This window comes from Blennius ocellaris, assembly GCF_963422515.1.
Source record: "Blennius ocellaris genome assembly, chromosome: 22".
NCBI classification, from domain to species: Eukaryota; Metazoa; Chordata; class Actinopteri; order Blenniiformes; family Blenniidae; genus Blennius; species Blennius ocellaris.
In genome coordinates this window covers 7,099,428-7,114,022 of record NC_137671.1, presented here as the reverse complement: position 1 = coordinate 7,114,022, position 14,595 = coordinate 7,099,428, and the positions used below count along the sequence as shown (strand labels likewise).

Here is a 14,595-nt window from a genome sequence, read left to right as displayed (position 1 = left end):
TAACACTTTACAACCAGGTATAGTGTAGTTGTTGTTTTGTATTTTTTATTTTTTTCATCATCGTAAAAGTAACACTTCGTAAACACATTTCCCATTTGAATTTGTGGGTCACAGTACATCTTATTTTTGCTCAGATTTCAATCCGTTCCAAGCAGTTCATTTAAAATCAGACCGACAGAGAGTGAGCCACACTTCCTCATTGCCTTTAACTGGCTTTTCCAGTAAAGCCTCTTTGTCTGACACAGCACAACCAGGAGGCGCACGCAGAAAAACAAAGCGTTGCCTTAATGACAGTGCAACGCCACTGAATACACAAAACATGAATCATAAAGTGTGGCACTTCACTGATTCAAAAAAAAAAAAAAGTTGTAATCACGGTCCCGTCCCGGCCCCTGATGTCACGGCTCGGCGTTTTCATCAAGCGCCTGATGGACAAACTAAGTCGTCCACATTCCTGTCTGCCATGTGGCTAAGAATAGAACAACTGCAAGGTTTCCACACACGGGCACCGCTGGATTAGCAAACCTCTGACATCATCTTACACAACTTTCCTTGACTTCATGCAAAAAAAAAAAAGGGGAAAAAAGCATTTTGTGCAACTCCAGATGAACAAGGTAATTTGTATCAAGCTACAGTCATGTTTTTATTTTACTTGAACAATTAATCTGGTTTGTTCTCTTCATCAGTTTAGGATTTTAAGCTTGAATTTTTCACAAAACTGATGTATTTTTCTGTTAATATCTTGGAGTAAAACAACAACAAAATACAACTGAAATGGTCACATTTCTCACGTTATTGGCCATTATTGAATGCGATTGTTACCTCATAAAGTGTCAAAGAAAAAAATGCTCGTTTTATTTTTATTGAACTTGAAATTCTGAAAGATGCCAAAGCCTGGGAAAGAAAAAGTGTTAGGGTTATAGGGCAGAATAACAGAAGCTTCTAAAGATTGCGTACAAATGACTGCTTTTTAATCAAGAAGTGATTCTGAATGAGCAAAACTCAAGTCAATGTAAGCCTTGGTCCTCAATAGTAGTGCTAATTTTTCATTTGGCTCTTTATGAAAATTGGTAGTCACGTGTGAAATAGATGAACTCTGGAGTTTAGTTTTAAATACTGCTTAATGTTTTTGTTGTTCACTCTCTAAAGACCTGGACTTTAGACACTTTTCAGGTCTAACTGTTCTGTCAAAAGTGCAGTAACTACCACAAAAAGCTAATAACTGACCAGTTTTGTTGTGGCATCCTTTAACTGAGGTCTGTAAGATGTGCTATGACTATTCTTATCTGCTTTGTACAGACATTTTGTCACAGTTTTCTGGGATTTATTCGAAAACAGTTAGCCATTAGTGTCCCAGAATTTAATGAATCAAATAGAAAACCTAAGAACCGCAAAAATGATAATCAAATTTGCACCCATCAAATGGCAAGTAAAAGAAAACTCTCAATGCGTACAAATTTAATACTAATGTTGATTCCTGAAGTAAGTTAATCCATGCAAATGCATGAAGCTTATTTTGAAGGAACTGAAAGCCCATCCGAGATCAAGAAAGACACATCTTCAACCCAAGCCTCAAAATCCTGACAATGAAGACAATACAAATAAACAGAAACCACAAATAGTTCACCACAAGCTGATGACGGACAAATGCGTAGTGTCGGCTATCAAAAACAATCGGGAAGTAATGAATTTGTGTCAATAACAACTTGAACTCAGATTTGACGTCCAGTTTATGAAGCGTAGCAAAGTTCCAACAACATTACAGGTCATCAACAGTGACGAGATGGGTTAAACTTACTTGGCGTGGAGCAGCGGATCGAAGGGTGGATGTTGTGCTCCGTACACATGCTGAATACTGAAGAAGTGAAGGAGACAGAACAAAAAAAACTGAATGAATGAACTCATCGATCACTTGTTGTCACGCGAGCAGTGTTAGCTTTTCTCCCAAGCGTCACCAGTGTGACTGCAAGAAAGTGACCAAGATGGTGTCGATTTGCAGTACATATAAACATATAATCCCACGATTTGAGCTGGGTTTGTGTGCCAGCAGCTAAAACTTGTGTCGTCATGAGTGAATCCCAACTGTTAGCCTGGTTAGCATTGGAGCTCTTAGCCAGGCTAACAGCAGCCGAGCGTGAGCTTGTGATTTCAGGGGTTGGTCGCTCCCAGACAGCGGCGGGTTGTCAGGTCCGAAAGCCCCCGGGATTGTAGATTGAGGAAACACAGTCAGCAGCAGTTAAAAGTTTCGTTCGAGGCTGAACAGAGCCGCGTCAGCTGAGTGCAGCTAGCCGGGCTAAGCTAACCATCAGGAGGGAACACGTCACTCACCTGCCGGGAACCTTCGCTGTGTTTCTCTTCCAAAACTGTTTCTTGTTTCCGTCACCCGACATTTTCCCCCCCCGCGGTCCAGTGGCTCTTAAACTCGAACACCCCGACGCTGTCGCAGTCTCCAAAAGGTTGAATTTGTGTTTATTTACAGCAGCTCCCTTCCTCCAAAACTCAGAGAGCTGCCATGTTGGTGCTGACCCAGTGGGCGAGTAAGCGAGGCTCTGATTGGCTAAGCACAAACTTCCTACTTATTAGCCAATCACAAGTGAGATGTCGTGTATGGTGGCACGCGGAACTGCTGACGTCATGTTGACAGAGAGTGGGAGCTGTCAATCAAACAGACGCCAGCATCAGCACCAGGAGGATTTTTATTCACAGAGAATTTTCACTTATGGTGCAAATAAAGTGCTACTGTGCTGAGATTTGGGGGGGGGGGGGGGTAAATAAATATATATTAGATCCAATAATCAAACTACAGGAAATAATTATTTCACAGAAGCTCTTTACAGGAAGGGAGAAAGCAGTCTATTTTTTCAGGGGACTGACTTTCTGTGGTGATGAGCACTATCCATTTGCTTTTGTTCTGGGTTTTTGTTGAACATACTCTTGGTTATTTCATAGAATTTGTAGGATTTCCATAAATAAGCCACTGGCTTCAGCTTTTTTCCATTTCTTGGTCCGTTAATATGAACACTATTTGTGTTTGCATTTTCCTAAATAAACAATTAATTCAATATATAAAATGACGTGTCCGAGATTAGTGAGGCTTTATTCTAAGAGCCTGTTAGAATAAAGAGCCTGTTAGAATAAAGAGCCTGTTAGAATAAGAGGTATTTATGTATAACATTGACCCATCACCCTCAAGGGTGGAAGTAACATCACAAATTCACAAATTATTATAATTAGGTAGTATTTAAGTACTGGGGTGTTTTTTTGAGTGGGCAGTTAGAATTTTGCCTCATACATTCTACCAATATAAAATCATAAGTTACTTCTGAATACATCCACACCTTGAGTGAACATTTAAAGAGGTTAGTCTGCATCTTTACCCTATAAGTTTATACATTTAAATAGGTGTTCTTCACATCTACGTTTGTTGACAGAACAAAAAAAGTTCCATCCATCTATTTATTTATCTGGGTGGATGGATGAGTTTTACTGTTTTTACTTTAACATGTAAAAGCACTTCACGTTGCATTCAAATATATGGGAAGTGCTATATAAATAAGGTTTGATTTGATACTAATTTTAATAAAGTACAAATTTTCAGTGCTCTACCTTTGATACCTAGTTTTTAGTTCTAACACCATGCATTTATGGGAGTTCTTGTTTAAGTTAGGAGTTGTGTGAAAGGGTTATGGTTAGTGGCTGCTGCTGCCGCTCTTCACATCCAAACATAAACTAGCAAAGTGAACACTCAAAAGCTTGAAAACACGATAAAGACATTCAAAACTACTACTCAAAGGTGGAATAGAAAGAGACACAAAAAATAACAAAACGACACCGAACATCAACATATTCTGTGCACCTCAGACACAAGACACAATGTATCCCAGAAAGGTTCATAGTAGCCACAAAGTACAAAGAACAATGAGTCATGAAAGCACCACAAAGCGAAACACAAATGATACTGTGCTAAACTAACACAGAAATCACAAAGCGGTTCAAAAACTTCACGGAAAGATGGAAAATGAGAACAAAGAAACACAGCGTATCATAAAAAATACCAAACCTAAGACTTAAAACTGATCTTATATAACACAAAAGATTAAATATAATATAAGATAAGTACCAAATGAGACAAAATAATGCCATAAAGAGATGCAAAATCTCAAGTAAACACAAGCACCTAGACAATTGCATAGACCTATGAAGAAAACATGTATATGACAAGACACAAAAAAAACAACTAATACAACCATTTCCATAATAATAACATTACTTCAAAGAGTTGGAAGAACCAAGAAGCAGAATTTCAATTATGTTTATTGTTTTTCCACAACAAATTAGATGATAAATTGACAGATATTAAAAAGACATGGATGAATTTCCATTTTTTGTTTTGTTTTTCTGACAGTGCCAATAGAAACAGTTAATCATTCATGTCCTGTATCTGGTCAGTCCGGACAGACATTTAACAGCTGCGTGTTTAAAAACAAGACGTCTCACTCTGTCCTGAACTCGCGAGACTGCAAATATAAGATCCACAGCCTGGAGGAAGTTTCCTTTAGGTTGCAAATATATTGTGTGAGATAAAACCATGAAATAACTACAAATGATATAGGTTCCTGCCAGCTTTAAAAATAATAATAATAAAAATAGACCAAAACCATCACAGAAATTTGTGAGTTTGATTCTGAACACTTCAAACTGAATTTAAAGTAAATAAAACCAAACTATTTTCATTCATTTTTGCTGTTGTCGGTTGAAGAGTTTCTCTACAAAAGTAAGAGTTAGTTTATTCTCAACTCTTTGCATATCAAAAGATTAATTAAAAATATACTAAATCTTTTTTGTGCAAAAGAAATGTGCAGATTTTGAGTTTCCTTTAAAAATGAAAGGAAAAACAGTCATTAAAACCGAATTACAACACAAATCTCCATAAAAAAAATGGGAACAGGAAAAATATTGATAAATATGTAAATAAATAATCAGGGGCTTCTTGATCAAATGCTCTTGAAGTGTTTGTTTTTTTTAAAGAGTGAGGCAGATCGTCCCTGGGGGGTGCGGGAGAGCTTCATGCAAGACAAAGCAGTCAAATCTGGGGTTCAGGTGGATGCCTTCTCCTCGTGTCACTGTTTTTCTTTAATTTTGAGTAGGCAGAGCATAAAACTAGCATTTGTTTCTTTGAAACACACTTTCACTTTTTTTTTTGAAGAACAAAAGTTCTTGTCAGTATACTCGAGATTAATTAAAGTACAATCATTCCTCACAACTCTATACAGAGAGTATTTGGAGAAAACAGAGGAACACAGAGAAAACATGCAAACTCCACACAGAAAAATCCTCAGGGTCAAACTAAGAAAATACGTGAGATTAGATGTGTTTGGTTTCGTCCTGCCTGATACAATTCAGATGTATTAATGATTTAGAATAATATATCAACGATATAAAATGATATTATTTATACCCAGTGTGTGACATACATTCTCAATATTACATAGTGTTGTGGTAGCTGTAGGATACTACACAGTGTAAAGACTTGTGGTGTTTCCCGGGACTTTTTCTTTCAGTTCTTGGTGGTTATATTTATGGTTTTTATGTTAATTGGTCACCCTGCTCTGCTCCATTACCCTGGTTAAAGCAGGTTAGGTTACGTTTGTTATGGCACCATCGGTGATTGGGGTGTGGCGGCTGATGACACACATCTGTTTTGTTTCATATGTTTAAATAACTTTGAATAAAGTCAAAGTTCCAAGTCTCAGGCATCTATTTATAATAAGATTTATTGTATGGATTAGGGATGTATCTCTTGAATGGCTCCTTAAGATCCGGCTCCCTTCAAAGAGCAGTAAATCCCATTTCAAATACAGATACAAGTTAAGACAGTAATAAAAACAAAAAAATACAATATATAGCACATACATAGAATGTCATAGTTTGTACATAGTATATGCATGAAATTATTGTATGAGATATATGAAATTAAGGGACATATACATAAAATACAAGACAATATTTGCACTCAATATATTTTTTTTAAATTCACAATAGTGGAAGGACTACATTTCTATTAAAAAAAAACGCACTCCGTTTAACCTGTTGTGAGTGCGTCATCTTCCTCAAACACGATCTCCGTTTTGTCCCAGGTCTCACCTCCTGACAGCTCACACGCGCACACTCGCACGCGCGCGCGCACGGACACTTATTTAATGCGCGCACGCACTCAGGGCGCTCCACGTGCAGAGCGCAACCAAAGTTGCGAAGTGCGCTCACGCAGAGAGACGCTCCTGACCGGTGCGAGAGGGCTACATGGAGGAAGAGCGCTCCTTCCTCTCCTCGAAGCTCTGCCTCAGAGACTCGCAGGTAGAAGTTCTTCTGTCCCGCACCGTCTTGGAGTGGAAGGAAACTGGAAAGAGCAGAAAACGGAGTCCTGGCGCTTCTCAACCAGGTGAGTTTGCTCATATAACAAATTACCGGGGGGAAAAAAACAATGCTGTTGAAATGTATTTAAAACAATCCCGGAAAAAAAATAAATCGTGTTTTATGCATTTAATATCCCGAAATGAGATTGTGTTATTGGCTTTCTGTTAATACTAAAACAAACACAAAAAAGCTGTTCTCCTCTGCACTGCTTACCGGGATCATGCTGTGGGGAGCAACAGTCAGGTCATGGAGCTGCTGTTGTTCAGGTGCGTTCACCCCCCCACTGCCATTTCAGGGCGATATAATACAATTTAGCAGCATGTTTGGATGCAGAAAATATGCAAGTTAACCCACATTTGAACCCAATATTAAATGCAATTATCCGTAGAATATTAGAAAGTTAGCATTTGAAGGTGACAATGATCAATTGACTAGATTTTTAATTAATAAGGTTAATTTAAAAGTATTCATTTAGCTCTTTAGGTTAAATTAGCATCTACAGTTTTTTTATTTCTTGTTAAATTTCGCCCTGTGGACTTTTCAACCTTCACCATGATGAAAATCAGTCATTCTGGTGCTGTCGGTGAACTCTTTACAAGCAATAGACAATCCCAGTTTCACTTTTGAAGAAATTAAAAAAAATTTGAATTTCTTTTTATGATTTTTCTATTCAGGATGATTTCTTGTGATCAGGCATTTTGAAGCAGATTCCCATCCTAACTGGATAGTCCGAGATGAGAGAGCCTTGCAGTGGGATTCAAATGAGTGAACTCTTAGTTTCAAGCAACAAGTCAATATTTTTTTGAAATTCTCAATCTTAGGGCAAGACTCACATTTCCATCACATATTCACAAAGTAAAAGTTACTTATAAAATAATCACAAATGTGCTCCATGACCTTAACAGAAATAGATTATCCTTTATGGTTTAATATATCCGTTTACTACCACAGTAGGACATATTTCATGACCCCTGTCATGAATCAATGTCTGAAAGAAAATGACACTTTTACCACTTTTAACATTTTCACACAATTCACTCAATGTAACCAGTGACTTTTTTTTTTACTAATTGTAGCTGATAACTCAAACATGTGTTAGAAACAATACTGGGTGGCAAAGTTCTATTGATGAAGAAGCCATCATTACAGCTCCAATGTAGGCAGGCTATTTATAAGGGAGGAAAAAAGTATCCATCAGAGGGTGAGAACATGTGTCGGACGCTTTTTTTTTTTAAAGTCTCCAAGAGCCATGGGATTACTCTGCTGCAGTCATGTGAGGGGGAGCCAATAGGAAAAGAAGGGTCAGGTGATGGGAGAATGAGAGGATTATAGGATGTTTCTCCCTCTCAAGTTTCAGCGTTTCAAGCTGTGAGGCCACAATTCACTTCACTGGGTTCATTCGCTTTCAAGTCAAAAGATGAGGAGGAAACAAATATGAACACATGATACCAATGAGCTTATTGGTATCAATGTGTTCACAGTTACAAGCGAACACGTGGCATTCGGGCACCCGGCACATGGGAACGTTACCACACATCTTCCACTTGGGAAAATTCACGCAACAAAGAAAAACAATAAGGTATTAATTAAGGACAATCAATAACGTCTAACATGTCTATGTGCTTCTTTTCTACACTTGTGGAAATAGTGCTGTTTTTCTCGGCGGGCTATACAATTCTGAACATTCGTCTTTAACTATGATGTGGTTGGCTTTCTATGGTGTGCATCACTTAAAGATACACAAACTGAGACCTTCAAATGAGTAAAAAGACAACTTTCCCACTTGGCTTCATTTAGTTTATTAACAGTTTATTAACATCAGTGTATCAATCATAGTGCAGATGCATTCTATTGAATACAACATATATAAAGGCAGGATGGGTGAAAATGTCACTGTAAAGTTTCCAATTTCCAATTGGGGAGAAACAGTTTTCCACAATATACACAACATGATGTGTGACATACAATATCACCAATCAACTCATCCATAAACACGTTTCCTAATATAATCGGTACGTTACACATAAGTTGATTGATGTTTGTATTTATTTTGCTTCCAAGAGACAGATTTTTATTTCACTGAGCTCAAAGCAATTCTTGCTTTGCAGAAAAAAATATTTTGTCTCTTTAATTAATTTTTTTATTCCAGCTGTAAGTGTTTTAGAAAGAAAGATTTGAACGAGCTCAATGATTAAGGTTGAGTCTGTGGACAGACCGGTACATTTTTACAACAATCCTTGAGGTCACTGTACTTAACAGTGGAAAAGTATTTGTGTCAGACTGTGGCGAGGACTTTCTGTTTTTTTAGATAAGACGTTTGTCACCAACACACTAATTCCATTTGTTTCCAGCGTTAATCAGCGACCTTGGATAATGATCATGGTCTAATTGTGATGAACTCAATGTACTTGAAGTTTGCTCCCGAATGTGTGGCCTATTCGTAAGTGTGTATGCACCTTCTTGAACCCTGGTGTGCACTTTCAAATAACCTGATTGATGTCTGAATGGACCAAAGAGTTGTTAACAAACCAAACACGGGATGTGAAGAGCTTCTGAAGAGCCACATTCCTGCTGCAGACTGTAACCAACGTGCACAATCAAAGTATTTTTCAAGGTCCTTTCACTCATAATAAATAAAATAAAAAATACATTCTGATACGGTTTGCATTGTGGTCGCTGTCCTCATCGCGGCAGAAGAATCCCCTACAGCCCAAAATCCATTTTATTCAACAATCAGTCTGCCGACGGGACTCGTATGATTATTCATCGTTTCAGGAGGAATTGAGGCTGAGCCAGGACAAGCTGTTCCACTTGATTTTAATTTAAAGTCATTGTCAACTCTTTTTTTTTTTCTTTCTTGAACTTCCTCAGACTGCCTCTGAAAAAAAAGGCCAAAACATTACAATGAAACCAACTATTGTTTTTTTTTTTTTTTTTTTTCCACTATAACTATGGTTTGCCAAACAGTGGTCCGAGTCTCCGACCCCTCCGTCGTTTGCGTTTGGTTAACTTCCACTCAATCCGGACGTTCTCCTAACCTCCCGGGGTCTAATGTTTGTTCATCTAGATGAGTTCCCTGCTTTGCAATTACTGTGCCACATCGAGTGGAGTGATTACGACTGGCACGGCACATTTCAGTCTAAACCTGCCCATTGACCTTCCTCAAAGTGGTATCAAGCGCCCTATAATAACCCGCAATAAAGACTCCCATTTATTGAGTCCCCGTTCGATGTAGCGACATCAAACTGCCGCCCCTCCCATGATGATCGTCGTGACAAGAGCAGGTCAGTTTGCCCTCGAGTTCCAGTCAAACAAGGAGACTTTGCCTCAGATCTTTAGAGTACAATATTAAACTCTCCAGTTACAAATGACTGACATAATTTTTTTTTTTTCTTTTCTGGAAAATGTAATTTGTATAAAAGCAAACGTGGCTGATTATTTCGCTCTTTATATTTGAAGTCTTGAATTGGATCGTGATTAATATTTTGATGGTCAATACAATGAGACCTCACCTCACAAGACCTTGAGGGGAAGTTTTAATTGACAAAACCCCAAAAAGTCCGAATCGGGAACGTCTTCCGATTTCTACGTGGCTGCATACAAAAAGTGTGTTATTGTGGGTTTTTACAGCATTGCGGAGTCACTGTTTTATCGACTTGCACAGCTCTGCCGTAGTGTCGCCCGTGGGTACGCTACAGCGTTTTTGTGATCGGGATACGGCAATAATTTGAAATACTCAGTAACGGCCTGCATGAAAACACGTTTCCTGAATGTATTTATACAGGTTGGTTTTTTTTTAGCATTCAGTCATAATCAAAATAATGTTTTACAGAGATAATCAGAATGAAAACACGAGCATCACTTTCATTTCCCTCTCTCCCTCTGGTTTCTCTATTTATTTACGTCAGACATAATGTAGCAACATTTCTGAACTCTTTTCAAATTACCTTCGAGGCGACCTGTTTAGTGCAGATAGTTACAGAAATGTCCCAAATGTAATATTGATTCAGAAGAAAAAAAAACTGGATTTGTTTTTGTTTTCTTTTTAAATGACAACACCAAAACCTCGGGTTACAAGTTTTACCTAGTCTGAAAAGTAACATTAACATGCTGCTGCAGTCCTGAGAGAAAGAAAAGGGTCATCTAAGCAGAATCTCATGCAGCGTGAATCAAATTTGACAAGTTCCTCCAGCGCAGGCCTTCCATTTTCCTGCCCGTGATGCTTTTCTCCTGCCGTCAAAGTGACACAAGAGCACCGTGCATGCTGAGAAGACTCGACGCGAGCGATGGGCAGCAGTCAGGCCTTCATGTTTTGGGGTTTTTGGCGACGTCGGCGGCTGCTACTTGCTCGACATTTAAGTGGATTTGTTTGAGGCGGCACGGCCCGTCAGTCACATGTGGCGAGCGGAGAGCAGGAGTGGGCATTTCAGCCACTCTATTTGTCACCGCTATTTGTATACTGAACACACACACACACAAGCAGACAAACAAAAAGCCAGCCACTGAGATGGCACGGCCTCTGAGCCTGGAGGAAAGCCGGCGTCGCCACAATGCTGGAGTCACTGCTCCGATACAAAGCGGGACGGTGCGAAATCTTGAATAAATCATGGCGTAAGCTGTCGAGAGCATTTCCTCTTTCATCGAAATCACTTTGCTTACAGAGTGGTACTTCCTGAGGCTGTTCAAGCCCCGATATCTCTGTCGGCCAGCCCGGCTGCAGATATTTACGTTTCCACATGGCAAAGCTGGACCTAATCTAACCTTTAACAGCCAGAAGACCTTCTCGTATTCAAATGGGAAAACACCGTAAAAGGGGTCCCGAATGTCGTCAATGTGTCTGTCGTGAAATCTATTTCAAACATGTTAGGAAACAAAACAAAGCTTGAGCTATTTTGTGTACTTTGTGTCAGTTCGATCAAAAGGTAAAGCAGGAGAAACAGTTTGCTAAAAGCTGATAGGAACAGTGTTGAACATGTTGATGGTCAATATGGAGAGATCAAGATTGAGTTTTGAGAGAGAGAGAGAAGAGTGACGTGTTTTTTTTTTTGACAATGTGGGAAAGTGGGAGTGGCTTTCATGGTTCATTAACATGTGAAGCCTTTTAAAAACTGCTGGCACAGGATCTTCACATGCCGATCTTCCATATTCGACTGTTTCAATTGAATGAATATTATGATAATGATTATGTTGACTCGTATCCCCTTCGTTTTGTGTTTTTCATCAAACTCCAATCCACTTTGTCTGGCCAATTTTTCACAGTTTGTTGTATTTTTTTTTTTACAGAAATGTTTGCTGAATCGTCAAGTAAAAGAATACCATTCCTGAATTTTCCACACATCTTGATGTGCTTTTTGTGTTTGCGCTCCCATTTTCCCCAAAAATCCCATCTGCATTGACTGGCAAACTTTTTTTTCTGAAACTCTTTCTCAAATCGTTAACAAAAAGCAGCACGCAATTCCTGAATTTGACTCTTTAGGGAGATCAATCTTGTCTTTAAAAATGTAAAGACAAGTGTGATTCACTTACAATTGTACCAGCCCGCTTGAGAAATGATGGATATGACTGATCGACTGACTGTGGCTTCATTCCAAGAAGCGAGCTTTCCATTTGCTGCCCTGTGTTGGTGGGTTCTTCTGGCGTCGCTCACCTTGGTTGTCCTCGCTTTCCTTTCTGTTTGCCTAAGCATTGGCTGAACAAACCCACAGCATCTGCAGGAAATCCACATGCCGTGTTTGACAGCTCACTGCCATGTGTACCCGGGCAGATCTGTGCTTTGTAATCTAAAGCTGGTGCTCAATGCACCACCCTGTCTGTATGTTGAGAGACGGCTGTGGAGGGAGGGAGAGACAGAGCGAGAGAGAGAGATACACAGGAATAAACACAGCCTGAAAAACGACAGCTGGAGATTGGGTAAACCGTTCAGGTTCATACTGCGTCAGAGGCAACAGCACTAGGTCTTTCATTACATCGACTGCATTTATTCACCTGAGGGTTGGGTCAATAGAAGTCAAAAGTAGAACCTCGAAAGCTAATTACTCCATGAAGCAGCATGACGGCGATGACCGGTCAATAAAGCATTTCTTCAGCTTTAATCCACCACGGGATCGGGCTTTTCTAACAGCTTTTGTAATGGTGTCGCTCAGCAGCGTAAATGGCGTTACCAGTTTCACCCTCCCTTGGTTTAATCTTATCTCATCTTTTCCACCTTTGGTGCCTGTCAGCCGGGAGGCGATCCCTACATGCAGAACAGCCGTGACACAACACGGCAACATAAACAGCGTGGCGGCGCCTAAAAATGTGAGCATTTCCTTAAGCTTGCGCCGGCGAGTTCTCTTAACACGCTGTCAGTGCCACACCACGGAGACAAAAAAGGATTACACAACTGATCCGCTGTGTAAAGGGAGGGGTGCGGGGAACAACAGCAGAATATGAATATCATGACAGCTCGGTGTTGACAAGAGGACTGGAAAAAAAAGAAGAAGAAGAAAGGTGAGGGCAGGTGCTGCATTGTCAGATATACCGTACACAGAAATATAAACACTCCCCCCAAAAACAAATCTCCTGTGCAAAAGCATGAAGATCAAATCTGCAGCGTTCGTTTCCTATTCCGCCACACGGATCATCGTTTTGCATTGAGGCTTGATGACGGAGCGTCTCTGGCCCCGTCAACACCCATGAGTGAAACACCCAGAAGGTGTGACGGAGAATTCAGTCTTGAGTGTTGACGCTCTGTTTTAGGAAACCAGTATTATCAGTGGAATCCAGTCGAATGGGATGCCACCCTGTTTTAGGGAAGCAGGATGAGCAGGATATCGAATCCTACTGATCGCACGTGTTCCTCCATGTGCACAGGTGCTTGTTGATCCATCATGAAGGAACAAGCAGCCCATTCATTTTTTTTTTTTTTTTTACCACACCAGTGTAGTCTGAACCAAAGCTACTGCTAAGTAATTAAGTGTCACTGGGGAAGAAAGACTTATCATCCACCGCCGGGACAGAGATTAAAGGCGCAGCGGCAGCAGTGATTTTGCAGTAACATTTAAAACAGCTAAGCTTCACAGGGTTTGTGCTAAATTCAACTTTGGTGAACTTTGACATGCAAATTTGTGCCATTTACCAACAGCAAGCAGTCTTGACAGGGCTGACCTTTGAGAGGAGTACAGAGCCAGGAACTCCAGGCCGGAGGAAGCTCTCACAGACCAATTCGCTTTGTGGTTGTGTTGAAACTCACAATTATTCTTTCAATATGGATTAATCGGACTTCTTTCTCCTTGAGTAATCGTGTTGTCAAAGAGTCGGGAGAAGTGTTTGATAGATTCCTCCACAAATGGTAAAACTCAAGCATATTTAGCTTCGTATTAAAACATGCAAATGTCATCCAGTGACTCGCAAAATATAACAAGTGAAGGGTTTTTTTCCGCGGCTTCATGAAAGCAGGTCACGTCAGGATACAGTTTTATTTGAGTCATTTTTATTGAGCCTCTACTCGTTATCTGTACAGGTTGGACTCTAGCTGCAGAACGAATATGCATTTAAATGCAAGTCTCAATGTTGCAAAATGACAGAAGGGAAACTAAAAAAAAAGAAACAGTTTGGTTTCAAATAGTGATGTCGCTAGTTGATTTTTAAAGCAATCAGCTCTATCAACCAAGATTACAGTTGTACAAGATAACATTACACCATGTAATAATGATTAGTGTGTTGCAGGTCAAGATGATTCAGCAGGTGCAAACACTGGTGTTGGTCAAACATTACCTGATTCTCACACCGTGTGTCATTAAGATGCTGTGAATCAGTTTCAAACAGTTAAAAAGTGCTCAGTTTGAGCAGATTAAACACCCCTTGATTTTCTACCTTTATGGAACCACGTTAGGCTTCTTTACTGCAAAATTATACAATCCAATGTACAGATGCTGTTTAAAAAAAACCAGTCCTGGCCCTTTAACAGTGCTCACTTTGCATTGCAGGTGTCTATCCATCTCATGTGGATAGAACGGAAACCGGTAGCACGCTGGGCTCTAAAGACTTGGATGTTTCTGGCTCAGTAGAGAGTGCCACTAACAGTGCCAGAGTTGGGGATTACATTCACACTCAGGGCAAAGCGGCGCACCGCCGCTGCCAGGATTCGAGGTCCGGAGTTACACATGGCAGCGTTAGCAAACCATTCTTTGTTCCTTCTTA

General features: G+C 39.8%; 2 protein-coding genes across 2 annotated transcripts in view; one reads left to right on the top strand and one right to left on the bottom strand.

Annotated features, from left to right (window-relative positions):
- tbc1d22a (TBC1 domain family, member 22a) overlaps window positions 1-2,463 on the bottom strand; it is a 133,549-nt gene extending 131,086 nt beyond the window's left edge. The window contains exons 1-2 of the mRNA XM_080518698.1: window positions 2,329-2,463; window positions 1,799-1,855 (exon numbers count right to left, since the gene is read on the bottom strand). Of these exons, the coding sequence (XP_080374824.1) occupies window positions 1,799-1,855; window positions 2,329-2,390 (119 nt within the window). The 5' untranslated portion in view covers window positions 2,391-2,463. The remainder of the gene's footprint in view (window positions 1-1,798; window positions 1,856-2,328) is intronic.
- Window positions 2,464-6,300: 3,837 nt separating this feature from the next.
- cerk (ceramide kinase) overlaps window positions 6,301-14,595 on the top strand; it is a gene marked incomplete at both ends in the record, with an annotated part of 43,135 nt that continues 34,840 nt past the window's right edge. Inside the window, one exon of the mRNA XM_080518583.1 lies at window positions 6,301-6,439. Within this exon, the coding sequence (XP_080374709.1) occupies window positions 6,301-6,439 (139 nt within the window). The remainder of the gene's footprint in view (window positions 6,440-14,595) is intronic.